The sequence below is a fragment of the Mercenaria mercenaria genome, chromosome 5 (genome assembly GCF_021730395.1).
Source record: "Mercenaria mercenaria strain notata chromosome 5, MADL_Memer_1, whole genome shotgun sequence".
NCBI lineage: Eukaryota > Metazoa > Mollusca > Bivalvia > Venerida > Veneridae > Mercenaria > Mercenaria mercenaria.
The window spans coordinates 56,443,367-56,458,044 of record NC_069365.1 but is presented as its reverse complement, the minus strand read 5'-3'; the positions used below and the strand labels follow the sequence as shown (position 1 = coordinate 56,458,044).

The 14,678-nt window shown below is 35.7% G+C and overlaps 1 protein-coding gene across 1 annotated transcript in view; it reads left to right on the top strand.

Moving 5' to 3' along the window:
- Positions 1–1,597: 1,597 nt before the first annotated feature.
- LOC123557300 (solute carrier family 26 member 6-like) overlaps positions 1,598–14,678 on the top strand; it is a 31,648-nt gene continuing 18,567 nt past the window's right edge. Inside the window, exons 1-5 of the mRNA XM_053544616.1 lie at positions 1,598–1,755; positions 9,758–9,895; positions 10,228–10,469; positions 11,713–11,823; positions 13,071–13,291. Coding sequence (XP_053400591.1) covers positions 1,703–1,755; positions 9,758–9,895; positions 10,228–10,469; positions 11,713–11,823; positions 13,071–13,291 — 765 coding nt within the window. The 5' untranslated portion in view covers positions 1,598–1,702. The remainder of the gene's footprint in view (positions 1,756–9,757; positions 9,896–10,227; positions 10,470–11,712; positions 11,824–13,070; positions 13,292–14,678) is intronic.

Below are 14,678 nucleotides of genomic sequence, written 5' to 3'. Positions count from 1 at the left end.
TTACATGCACACGTGAAAGCCTTTGCGTGCGTACATAATTAAAGCTCTTACGTACACATGCGAAGTTATCAATGGCGTAAGCGATATATTTATGATAGCTACAGCGTGAACATCTGAGAGATTTTGACTGCGCACGCATAAAAAGCTATTATGTGGCCGCATGAAATGGGTGTAACATGCGTATGCGAAAGATACTATGTTCGCACGAGATGGTCTTTACCTACGCATGCGAAAGTCACCGCTTGTGCACGTAAAGGCTGCTACTTGAGCACACAAAGACTAATGCATGCGTACGTGAAAGAAAATATATTTTCCATGCCCTTTCTCCGCCACTGTACATGTTTTCGGCTATTTGCTAAGTTATAATGATAGAAAATATTGTTACACATTTCGTTAGTCTATTTCAGTTTTCAAAATAATACTAAACCTTGAGAGTTAAATTTCTGGAAGGAAAAATAGGACTTATATACAGCGGCAACTAAATAAACATTGCATAATTGACGCACATAAAAACAAACAAAAAATGCATGCTGAAAAAGCGGAACATACAATAATTTAGGACTTCACACCGGCGGTGTTGTGTACGCGTTAATCTCCGTGATAAGAAGTCTCCACCGTTGAACAGCGCTAGTAAAACGCACTGGGTTGATACAATCAAGTTTTACTTTGGAACAAAACTTTAAATGCACATCAAAATGTGTACTAAGTTTAAACAACAATCACACAGAAACGAATCTGTACAATTCAGAATTTTATCCGTGACATTTCTATCAGACTGACCCTTTGAGCGTGAAGTATTACAAACAAATCTAGCACCCTTTAAAATGAATCAGAGACAGATAAAAGAAAATATCGTAAGGTTAAAAGGGAGGACGAAATTAAAATTTAAGTATCAGATCTAGATAAGAAGAAAATGCTTTTTCATCATTAATGATGCGAAATCATGAAAAAGGCTAGGGTTAAAAGATAGGACTGAAATAAACGGGACTTAAAATATTAAATCAAACATTTGATATATTGCGTCGTGGGACCTTTAGACTGAAATAAAAAAATAAAAAATTCGGAAGTAATTTGCTGAGGAGTTATTTGATATAGAATTTCTATTACTCTTTTTGGCATTTTTCTGCTATCATTTCCGTTTTTCTGTGAAAACCTTCAATTCACATTTATGATATTCAATAATACAAGTATTAGATGTTCTATTTGATTACAGATGCGTGGTAAAATTCGACTGGCTCGCTCCACTCCATTAATCTGCATGTTTAAATCTGTAGACAGTTGGCCAATGTAAGTATTGAAGAACATCTATAAATTAACGCACCAGTAACATAAAACCAGGTAAGTTTTAGTTAGCTAACCATACATCGGTTTTGATGTGCGTGTGATAAGAACGTAGAAATAATATAATAGTTTTTGTCCCTATCGGGCGAATCGATATATTAACATTTCGTTTAATTGCTATTTTCCCCCAGGCAGCTACGCCAGTGTATTCGCGTAGGAAATACCCAATACACGCTAAATATAGAACTCTCGCACTATAAAATCCGACAAGTATTTATGTACACAATTCTCTCGTTCAATACACATAAAATAATATATAAAGTACGTAACATGTGGCAAATTTTCGCTACCTAAAGTACTAATTCATTGCAGCTTGTAGTTTTAAAGGATTTTGTACATAATATACTTTGTGTTTGTGTACATGTATAATGATAAACTTGTTATTATAAATTGTTGTGGAATTAACGAATTGAGGTAAAACTTCAAACGTCAGGTATTTTGTTAATGAATTATTTTATACCACGCTTCTGATCATGTATATTACAGTATGTTGCATGCTACATTAGTGATTTGTATTATAAATCGGATAGCACGAACCATATATTATTATTAGTGAATTTCTGCTTTGAAGGCTCTGGTGTAGGGCCTTTGATAAGGCTAGTATTGTTGTTGTTGTTGTTTTGTTGACGACTTGTTTTTGTTGTTATTGCTTGTTAAATATTTACATGTTATGTTTCAATTAAATAGGTAGGTCTGCTTAATACTGACAAACTTAGAATACTTAGACAAAACGTGCCACGTAATCAGTATTATATACTATTCTAACAACGCACGTTTAACGCTTATATAGCCTTAACATTTTGAGGAAAAAAAATTAAAACAACACAAAATCGTAGAAAGAAGGGGTTTTTTTTCACATGAAAATTGAACAGTATATAAAACATATCTAATACTCTACAAAACAATTGTCAGATTACTGGTATATACATTGAATTTCGGAAATAGGAATGCGTAAAGGGGCAACGCGTTCGGACAGTTCAACGCCTTTAAAAGCTCACCATTTTCAAAACTCACCATTTTCAAAGAACTGTTGCATATCTTTTGATTTGCATTAATGTCAGTGTTGAAATTCCACATATCTAAGTGGGACATACTTTTCAGCAATTGTTTATTTTTGTGGTATTCATTTTAAAGGGGGATAACTTTTTGAGATTATTCATTGTAAAGGGGGACGACTTTTTGAGCCTACGGTATACCGTAGAACATGTAACGGACAGGTAGATTGTTGGTGCAGATGTTGTCCATTTATCATGTTTATCAAATATTTCTGTGTTTTGATGGTATACTCCTAAACGTTAATCGAGCAGTTCCGCACTATGGACAGGGTTTCGTTTTATATCCGTAATCTTAACGCGGATTTAAAAGGGATACAATTTTTCATTTAGATACGTTACAATAAATATGCAATTATGACCTTATTAACTTAACGTTTTTTTTTCTGCAAATGATTTGACATATTTGACAGGAAAATACTAAATTGCTTTAGTCTGCATTTTACAAAATATTACTAGTCGTTAAAGTGCTTAAACTTTTATCCCAAACAAATAACTAATTGTTTTGTTATGTAATTTACGATGATGACAATTGTATTAACAACAAAATAAAAAGGTAAGAGTAGAGTCCCTTGAAGCACACCGACAGAGCCAACACAGCCACAGATACTTGGGGCTTTGGGCCAGCCTCGAAGATAAGACATCAGTGGGTATTTCTGTGGTTTAAAAAAAATGGATTGATTTTTATTTTTTTTTTTTTTTTTGGGAGCTGTTATCGATGTTGTCCCATGGTCTTTGTTGCGTTTGGCCAAATTGTAGACCAGGGCAGGGGCGTAGCTGGTCTAAATCCCAAGTTTCTGTGAACACAGCCAGAGCTATTGATAAATATGTACAATATTACACGTGATCGGTTTTCAAAACTTATGTAGTTATATATCTTATAAATCAATTAGGCTAAAAACAATGATGCATACATATACGAACTTTATAACGATCAATAGATATCAAAATACTAATTACACAATCAATATCAGACAGTTTAGTTTAGAGTCTTTTGTCAATAAATGATGCATTGCATACTCATAAACTTGTCTAACTCCATATTTTTTTTTCTTTGTCAAAAAACTGTCATGTTTCAATGAAAATTGGACACGATACCTATTGAGCGTAGCGTGACGTTTGGTTATAAGGCTGCCGCGGCCGCCTGAATGTACTTCCAATTATTATCATGGTTACGTTCTGTAAACAATAACGGAATTACAAAAAAATGAAACGGACACAGAGGTCCAGTGGTGTCACTGTCTGGCTACGAAACCAGGGGTCGTGATCTCGAGCTCACACTCCTCCAGCTTAAAGTTACTTACCTTTGAGATATGAGTCCCATGTATTGATTCTACATTGGCAGGTTAAATGACCAGGAATGCTTCTGAAGTGGGAGCTTTTTCTGTATCTTGTACTGTTCTCCCATTAGGTTAAAGGTTACTAATTCAAATCCTTCTTTGTTTCATATAAAAAAACCCGGCAACTTCGTATCTTTATAGAACATCACTTTTTCCTACACCATTTTTTTTTCATATAAGTTCTATCAAATGAAAAGGAAATAGGGGATTGAATAGTCCGTCAGTGAAGGTCTGCTATTTGCATAATTGTTCTTCTCCGCACTACAAACGCCTACTTTCGGTTTAGATCTGCAAAACTCGCCATCGTTGGAGTACAAACATGAAAATCGTCTCATTTCATGCAGAATGTATTTTAGCAGTGAAAAAGTGTGATTAGAGCACATGTTCTACACGAATTTGCGCAGAAAAAGGGAAAATTAGGACCTATTACTTTGGACTTCTTTTGACCACGGAAGCACATTTTCGACCGAATTACTGACCTTATTCCATTAAAGTTGCTAATAGTCTCCTGAAAGTGTCGCCGAATATAGGATTGATGTGGCAACCTTAAATAAGCTGACATACACATACAACAAAAACCGTAGTGTCAAGTTCATTTGTCCCACTATAATCATTTGTAATTCATTTTAATGGAAACTAGTAATTTAGGAAAACGTGACTGTATAGAATGTAAATAATCGTTTGTTGTTTAGTTCTTAGTGAACCAGTTACTTATAAACAAAATATTTACCTACAGACCATTTTAAGAACGATAAATGTGTTTATTAGTACCAACATGTTTATGTTTAAAGACCCACAACAACTAATAGAGTGACCTACCTTTCCTCCACCAGAACTTAATGAGAATCATTTATAAAACAGCTGTACTTCAAAATGGCAAGTGGACAATTCAAGGTCCTTGCTGAGATACTTTTCCCCAAATTTATTTGCTAATACAGTTTAGCTATTTTTTATTCAGTCAGTCTTATTGCAGTATAATTTGAGGTCTTAGTAAAACAGCTGAATAAATATTTTACACCGTAGAAACGAAGTGTGTTATAAAAGTAACTAAATACATTAAGTACTGTGAATATTGCTTCACTACTAATTTCAACGTTAAGATGGTAAACATTTTGCAACCCCCCCCCCCCCCCCCCCCCCCCCCCCACACACACACACCCTCCCCCGCCAATTAAAACCAAAACACACACTGCACCCTTAATGTCACTGACTACAATCAATGTAGATAGTTGAATTTCTCATTTTTTTCGATGCACATCGTATATAGTTACCAGTGGCAACACAATATAATACTTTTTTACGTCTTTACCCACTAGGCTCGCACTAAACTAGCCACTAGACTGATAATAAAGAATTTGTCATAGAATTTCAGATGTTTGTAATTGTTCTTTTATTTAATGGAATAGTGACAAGTGCCAGTATATTTTACAGATTTTCTCAGAGAACTGATTGTAATATTGTCGTGATATTGGACCTAGGATATAGACTGGCTATATTCACAACTTTATGAATAAAAAATAAATAAGAATATCATAGTCTAGGAGCTAGTCTAGGCTCAGACTATCGTGTGCACCCCTTTGTCCCGTTTTCCATGTTTCCACTTTGATAAATAGCAAAATACTAAACATCAGTCTTATTTAGCCCTGTGGCCGTATACTGACAAATTCATTTCAATCGAAAATAGTTTAATTAACATTGATGACAAACAATATCGTATTTGTAGTGTTATTTTCTTACGAGCAGGCAGTGTACTAATCGATAAGGCAAATGAAATGTTAGAGAATATCTATAGATGTTTGTATACAATCCAAAGATATTATTGACGCGATTGCAACAGATGCTAGATATACCAGCAGTCTCCTTCTCTCTGTTTTGGAATTTAATTGTTTTCATGATTTGACCGGATTAACGGTTTTACGTCAAACGCGTGTGCAATATATGATATGATTTTACTGCCCGATCGCAATTTTCGAACAAAAAGAAAATGTGAGAAAAAATTGAAAAACTTACTCGTTGTTTAAAAAGAAAAAAATCTTTTTATATATTTAAGGACAGTCTGATGAAATGTGAAATAAAATGTGTTTGTGTGTAACTTAATTTTGATTAGTTCCAAGAAAAAAGTGATGAGAGGTGTGGTTTATTACTGAAAACACGTGAGGCAGTAGGCTTCAAGGTCTAAGGCGTGTGGTTTGTTACTAAACACACGTGAGGCAGACTCCGAGGTCTAAGGCGTATGGTTTATTACTGAAAACACGTGAGGTAGTAGGCTCCGAGATCTAAGGCGCGTTTGCAAATATACTGTGATAAGTATTATAGGGCGGTTCTCAGTAGTTTTGGTGCCGTCCGTGCTTTGTGACTATGAATTACGTGATAAACGAGGTATTACAGTATTTCACCATCCAACATGACAAATATGTCTTTATTACTAAAAGAAGCTTGGAAGCGACGGTAAGTACAAATGTGTGTGCTAAATGATAGTTTTGCATCAACACAGTCATCGGTTTTGATATGTCGATATTTGTGTGTGTCTCTGTGTGTGTGTGGGGGGGGGGGGGGGGGGGGGGGTAGGTGTGTGTGCGCGTGCGCGTTTTTACAGGGCTGTGAACTATGGTAGAACTAGTGATACGACTTTTCCTCAAGACGGATGTACACGTGCAGAGAGATAAGTGCGGTATTCAAATGCATGGTCCAATATTTTTGCATCTGTGCTAGTTATTTTTTCTTAAATAACCAGCACAGATGCAAAAATATTGGACCATGCATTTGATTACCGCACTTATCTCTGCACGTGTACATCCGTCTTGAGGAAAAGTCGTATCACTAGTTCTACCATAGTTCACAGCCCTGTACGGAAACATGAGAGGTACCAAATGAAATTATACTATCACATAAAAAATTATGTCCTGGTACGTGCACCGAGAATTTAGCTTCGGATTTTTTGTAAGAAAGTCAGAAGTACTCAGTGTTTTTAGCTCACCAGAGCCAAAGGCTCAGGGTGAGCTATTTGGATGGGTCACCGTCCGTCGTCCGTCCGTAAACTTTTTACTTTAAATGACATCTCCTCATAAACCGTTAGGCCAATTTCATCCAAACTTCACAGGAGTGTTCCTCGGGTGAAGCTCTACAAAAATTATTCAAAGAATTGAATTCCATGCAGAACTCTGGTTGCCATGGCAACCGAAGGGAAAAACTTTAAAAATCTTCTTCTCAAAAACCAGAAGCCTAGAGCTTAGATATTTGGTGTGAAGCATTGCCTAGTGGACCTCTACCAAGTTTGTTCAAATCATGACCCCGGGGTCAAAATTGACCCCACCCCAGGGGTCACTTGATTTTACATAGGAATATCTTAAAAAATCTTCTTCTCAAAAACCAGAAGCCCTAGAGCTTAGATATTTGATGTGTAGCATTGCCTAATGGACCTCTACTAAAATTGTTCAAATCATGACCCCGGAGTCAAAATTGACCCCGCCCTAGGAGTCACTTGATTTTACATAGGAAAATCTTCAAAAATTTTCTAAAAATAAACCAGAAGGCCTAGAGCTTAGATATTTAACATGTAGCATTGTCTAGTAGAACTCTACAAACTTTGTTCAAATCATGACCCCCGGGGTCAAAATTGACCCCACCCCAAGGGTCACTTGATTTTACATAGGAAAAGCTTCAAAATTTTCTAAAAATAAACCAGAAGGCCTTGAGCTTAGATATTTGACATATAGCATTGCCTAGTGGACCTCTACAAAATTTGTTCAAATCATGAACCCCGGGGTCAAAATTGACCCCGCCCCAGGGGTCACTTGATTTTACATAGGAAAATCTTCAAAAAATCTCTAAAAATAAACCAGAAGGCCTAGATCTTAGATATTTGACGTGTGGCATTTCCTAGTAGACTTCTACAAAATGTGTTCAAATCATGACCCCCAGGATCAAATTGACCCCGCCCCATGGGGTTACTTGATTGTACATAGAAAAATCTTCAAAATTTCCTTTAAAAGAAAACCAGAAGGCCTAGAGCTTAGATATTTGACCTGAAGCATTGCCTAGTGGACCTCTACAAAATTTGTTCAAATTATGAACCCCGGGGTCAAAATTGACCCCGCCCCAGGGGTCACTTGATTTTACATAGGAAAATCTTCAAAAAATTTCTAAAAATAAACCAGAAGGCCTAGATCTTAGATATTTGACACGTGGCATTTTCTAGTAGACTTCTACAAAATTTGTTCAAATCATGACCCCCAGGGTCAAATTGACCCCGCCCCATGGGGTTACTTGATTGTACATAGAAAAATCTTCAAAATTTTCTGTAAAAAATACAGAAGGCCTAGAGCTTAGATATTTGACTTGAAGCATTGCCTAGGGAACCTCTACAAAAGTTGTTCAAATCTTGACCCCCAGGGTCAAATTGACCCAGCCCCAGGGGTTACTTGATTGTACATAGGGAAATCTTCATAAATTTGCTAAAAATAAACCAGAAGGCCTAGATCTTAGATATTTAATATGTAACATTGCCTAGTAGACTGCTACAAACTTTGTTCAAATCATGACCCTCAGGATAAAATTGGCCCTGACCCAGGGGTTACTTGATTGTACATAGGAAAATCTTCCAAAAAGTTTCTAAAAATCATCAGTTTGACATTTGAAACATGTAGCTCATATTACTCTAGTGAGCGGTCCAGGGTCATCATGACCCTCTTGTTTGTTGTTGTTGTTGTTCTGAAAACTATAGTGGCAGGGCCCATCAGGAAAGAAAATCACGTCTAAAATATTAAGAGAAATTTGTATTTTAATACGAATTTTATCTTTTATAAATATGTGACACACTTTGCTGGTTTTGTAGTAATCCCATTTCTGTTTTGGTGAAGTTGAATCTTCCTGACGTTTTATTAATAAATTGACGCACATTTTTGTTGCCATAAAACAATTTTATTTGTGACTAAGTGCCACTTTATTTTCATATAAGGGTAAATATGTAAACATGTGAGTCAGATTACATACAGATAACAAAAACAATTTTTATTTCAATCATGCATATGCAGCGTAACATGAAGACTCAAACATACATACCTGTCAAAAAGCCGAATGCATTAAATGAGTGTACATGCAACAACAACAACAAGCGATGAATACTCCGTTGTGAGGTCCATCAGTCTTGTTATTAGATTTCATAATAATAATATACATCTGGACAATGCATGACCTGAGAGTCCCCTCACAAAAAACGGTAAACAGACGGCGATATAAGAAACAATCTTTATTTGAGATAACCATCGTTTGTCATAAAAATGGCTTATAATAATAACGTACATTTTGTTTTTCTTGTAACGGCCTTAAGTATTATTAATGGTATTAATTATGGAAAATTCTGACCTCACGCTTGACCGCGAATTACGTCAAAAAACCCGTTTGCTTGTCTATATAAAACCTGCCTTATCTGCTTTTTGGTCATTGTTTATATTAAAACAAATATTTCCTGACGAATATTAGATAAATAAATTTGCTTTTAACTTTTCTTGAATAAAGTATTTTTTCTTTATTTTGTGAAAGATGACGAAGGAAAATGAAGCGTAAGTGTTGTATGTTTAATCAAAAATTTGCAGAAGTGCTATGAACCGATGAGCTAAACATTTAAGTAGACTGAATGGCTTAATTACGACAGTAAGTTTTTCTCTTCGTCGTCAACATCATCATCGCTGTCGTCGTCATCATCATCATCATCATCATCATCATCATGCTCCTCCTACTCATCATCACCAATATTATTATGATAATTTCTTTATTATCAATATCATCGTTGTTGTTGTTTTTTATTATTACATGAATTATTATTGCATGAATGTGTTTGAATGTCGCATTACTTGATCAGCAATCTACTTCGTTGTGTGAGGAAACTACAATGTCTAAATTTATTGTCTTAGGAAATTTCAGTAAATTTATTCATCAGATTATTTTCGGACACGTTTTCTTTTCGAGCTTAATTTTCTTCAAATACACATTGAAGAATAATCATTAAGAATTTTACAATTTCAGACACGAGAAGAACGAATCACGTGTCAGTATGAATCAGAATCCGCAGTTTCACGTGGTACTGGACCTTGATGGTACCACGCCTCCGATTACAGTTGTCTCTGGCGCCGAGAACGAGTACTATGATGCTCTCAAGAACAGGTAGCCTTTTTAAATAAATTTTTAGATTGCTATGGATAGATGTTGTTTGTGATTTAAGAAATTTGTAAACTATAGTCTTGTCTGTGAACTATGGTAGATTGATGTATCGTCGTTAAAATGGGCAGAACTTCCTGTGAATAAAAAAAATGTAAAGCTTGCTTCGATGGTAACCGAGTTATTCCGCTAGAATTATTTCTGTCTGACAGCATTTTGATTTGCATCAAATTAAGATGTTTACTTCAAGATTTTAGAGCCAGGAAATGAAACTAAACATTTCCTTCTTGAAGTAAGACTGAAATATGCAAATGTTGTATGTTATATTTTTCTCTTAGGTGCAAGAAAACGGTCGACTTCCGGAATGACTATAGACGCCCGGATGATCCATCTCTGAGTCTTCCAGCCGCTTGCAAAAGACAAATGAAAAGCGTATGTCCATGTGACAAAGCCTCCCAAAAGAAGTTTTTAACGAAAAGATTTCCTCTTTGGAAAATAATGAGAAAATACAAATGGAGGGACGACCTACCGAACGATATAATATCTGGCCTTACTGTCGGCATAATGCAGCTTCCCCAAGGTATTTCATTTGTATTTTCTAGGAAACGGTGAATACACAATAGTCTTTCTAGAAGGAAGATTACTTTTATTGTACTATATTATAGATCGCTTCAACTTTTTTGCACATCGCACAGTATTGTAGACAACTTATTTTAACTACAATGTCTTTAGCTCTTAACATTGGAATATGTGATTAGCATTCATTTTATGCAAATTTACGTCATTATTTCATTGAATTAGGAATTTTAACCGACGAGTCTATGGACGTTATAACTATTTTTGCGTAATGCAGATTCAGATATCGAGTCGATCGTGTTTTTTTTCGGGGCGTGTGTGTGTGGGTGGGGGGGGGGGGGGTTGGGGTAGGGAGCGGGACATTCGGGGGTTTTGTTTAACGCCACGCTGACATGATATTAGGTCATATTGCGACTTTCCATGATGCAGCTTTTAATGTTGTTGGAAGACCCGCGTGCCAAGCACGGACGGGCACCTTGGTAGAGCCACTATAGTTTTGAACATTAATTACACCTCATATCAATATACGGATACCAGTATGTATATAAAGCGTTATGAAGGTTGTTTAAGCCCGTTGGGGAAACGCTGATCCCCGGGCGATGCGTATGTTCTCCGTGACGATTTGATAGAAAATATTGTGTCTGGAATCATTCGTCCTCCACCTCTGATTCATGTGAGGAAGTTGGCAGTTTCTTAAGCAGAAAATGTTTGTACTGGCACAGAATCAAGGAACACTGGTCAGGTTCATTTCCCATCGTTACATAACTGAAATACCGTTGAAAAACTGCGTTAAACCCAAAACAAAAATACGAACAAACAAAATATTGTTTATTAACAACTTTAATTTTGTAACTTTGTATGGGATGCTTGAAAGATGTTTGAAATCTCTTTGTATTTGAGCAATAATATTACCTTCAATGTTGTTATAGTGTCTTGTGCTTTTGGAATATGGAGTGCGTTCAATTGTACGGTAACTGAATTCCCCTTAAGCCGGCGCTAGGAGGCGTGAGGTGCGTTGCACATTTCCTTACCCCCATAGACAGGCTCATTCATACTGAATCTGCTAGTATTTTACTTTGTTGTGTTATCTGCTTCCAGAGGAATTTTTTTCTTACAAATTTTACTTTCAAATTATGCATACACAACCAATAAACGGTTGAAATAAAACGAAATACATGAAGCCCCTTTTTACCTCCGCGGTTCAAATTTTTTATCAATCATTGTCAAAGTATATTTGCATTTTCTAGGAATGGCGTATGCACTACTGGCGGAACTTCCACCTGTGGTTGGTCTCTACATGGCATTCTTCCCTGTACTCATCTACTTTATCTTCGGTACATCCAAACACATTTCTATGGGTAAGTCTTTATCAAAGGTTTTTTAAACCATAAACTAATTTCATGTATTCTATCTTGACTGATATACAAAAGTTTGAAACTGGTGGAAAATCTCTTTAGCCTGTCTCCAAGCATTCCAGTGCTGATGTGTTCATTAGGAACGTATGGCAATACTGTAGCTGCCGTAAGGACAGAGACCACTAGAGCCCTAACTTTACCACATTCATGTAATGAATGGATTTGTTTCTTCTGATAGATAAAAACGTAAATCCCTTACCTTGAAGATCTAGTTTTCAAGTGACATCGGAATCAGGCTTACAGGTGTTCAATGGTAATACGACTGGCTATGTAAATTGGGTTTTTCACATTCTTGTCCTCTGTGATAAGCTGACATGCATTTTACAGGTTCTAAATCACTGTTTTGAATTTTTACCAATTGTGCCGCGTTTCCGATATTAATATTCGTTCAACTGACAAGGCTGTTGAAAAGTCGAGCGAGGCTGTTGTTAACCATTTAATCGTTTCTAGCTTGATTTTTCGGCGAACGCCGTCTAAGAAAGAATTCGTGACCCATGCCACGTTACTTAAGTTTGCAAATCAGATTACTTGATTACGCATTATAGATAATGTTTTATGCAACACTCTGCTTGGACGAGAGTGTCTATTTCTTTTTCACTCTATTTTTTTTTCATTCTGCTAAATGTGCAACGCTTCAGTGAACTCTCAGACAAAGTGTTTATCCTTAATGACGCTGCTTACAATTTTGAAGCTACGTTTCGCTAGGATATTGTTATGTCTAAAAAATGATAAGTAAGTTTAATAAATATAATATAAACCAGATAAAAAATTACAGAGAGAGCTGAATACGGTTTGCGCATCACATGAATAAGGGTGTGATTAGCAGTGTCTTCCAGACCACTGCTGTAATTATTGGTCGTAGAAAAAAAACGAAACAAACTGCGTCCCTACGAAACCTTTGTGAAAAAGTTTTGCTATTTGCAAAATGTTAAATAGATGATAGGATAACACAAATGATATGAAAACCTTATAAACTTCTTGTCTTATTACAATTCGCCGACCATCTTTTTTAAAGATATTTCTTGTTTCCAATATGGCAACTTCCCCGCTGGAATCGAAGGTTAAGATATTGTTCAATGCTCTAAAGAGGTAAATACTTAACCGAATGTTCTTCATCGATAATTTATACCGATAAAGTCATCCTTATAACATGCCTTAGATGTGTTACATTTAATACTCTTCACCTTTAGGTACTGTTGCATTATGCAGTTTACTTACCGGGTCAGTCATCTCTCGCTTCTACAATCCGGAGCTCGCTGCGTCTATACTTGGGCCTGATGTGACAAAAACTCTTACGCAAGAGGCAAATGCAACAGCCACAGATGCAGCTGATCCAATAGAAATAGAGCTTCCTAATCACGCGAAAATAGCAATTGCGTCATCACTGTGCCTTCTCGTTGGATTAGTACAGGTGAGTTTAAGAACCCATTATTAATTGTAACCCATGTATATACTAAGTACTGTGAAGGTAACATGTGAATTTATGAAGACGTACATATATGATAATAGTGTTAACAAAAATGGCATTTTTGCGCCATTTTTTCACAATCCCAATCTCTCCGATTTAATATTGCTACGGTATCTTTAGAATAATAATTACTATTGTACTCGCTCCGGCGTCATCTTCGGCGCCAGTGTCGGCGTCGCCGTTCCTTTCATTCTCCATTTCACTAAATTCTTCTTAAGGAGGTAGGTTACCTTCATATTTGTATGTGCGCATGTCCAACCGGAAGCTAACGTGACGATTTACGACGACGTTTACGACAAACTAAATGTGTTTGTATATTCATTCTTCTGAAAACAAATCATGAACCTGTCTCCGATCTGATGCTTTATGGTTTAATAATGCAGAAATAATGAATAAATTGCCGCAGAAACGCTTCAAAACAATGTTGCCTTAAAATGACGTGATTGACGTCATGACGTTACGTGTCAGTTACCGCGCAAAATTAATAGCTTTTATTTTGAAAGTACGTAATTCTGTGCATTTTCTTTATTTGAACTATTTTCAAACAGCTATTATTTGCTGAAACATTTTTTATGAGTCTTTTGCTCTGAATAACAATCAATATTTTGCTTCTTTTATGTAGTTATATTGAAATGTTATGCGGAATGTAAGAAAATGGATGATGGTAACCGATGTTGTTTGGAATATAGTTGGATGAAAGGTTACTTGTTACGGCCATTTTCAAATAAAAAACTTGCAGTTTGATTTGTAATACCTATTTTTTAGTTTTCATTGATAATTTGTTAGTTATATACTAAAACTAAGCTCTAAAATTGTTCAAATTTCAGTAGAAAATTGTGATTTCTTGAATTGAATTGATGTTACCATGGAAACGAAGCCCGTGACCTATATATCTAAATGTAAAATTCAAAAGCGTTGACACTGGTCTATGTAAGGAACACAGCTTCGGCTTTTTATTTTCATTACAACAACATCCATGAGAATAATAGCAGATGCTGAACGATTTTTCCATGAAAAATGCAAGACGAAGGGTACTGCTGCAAGTATTTTAAGCTGTGAAATTTGTTTGAATAAATACAAGTAACACGAAAATATAACTTACGTTTTAAATAATATGTTTTGAAGCTACATTAACAAGAAATATAATTTTATTCAATATTTTTTATAAGAAATTGCGACAAAAAGCAAGATATAAGCTATTTTAAACATCTCTGTTGCCATGGTTACTTTAAACTTTAAGAAAAATAGGGTACCATGTAAAGTGCTTGGTATTTTGCTAATAATATAACCCAAATATTCCATGTTGGTCATTAACAGAATGGCACTGAAG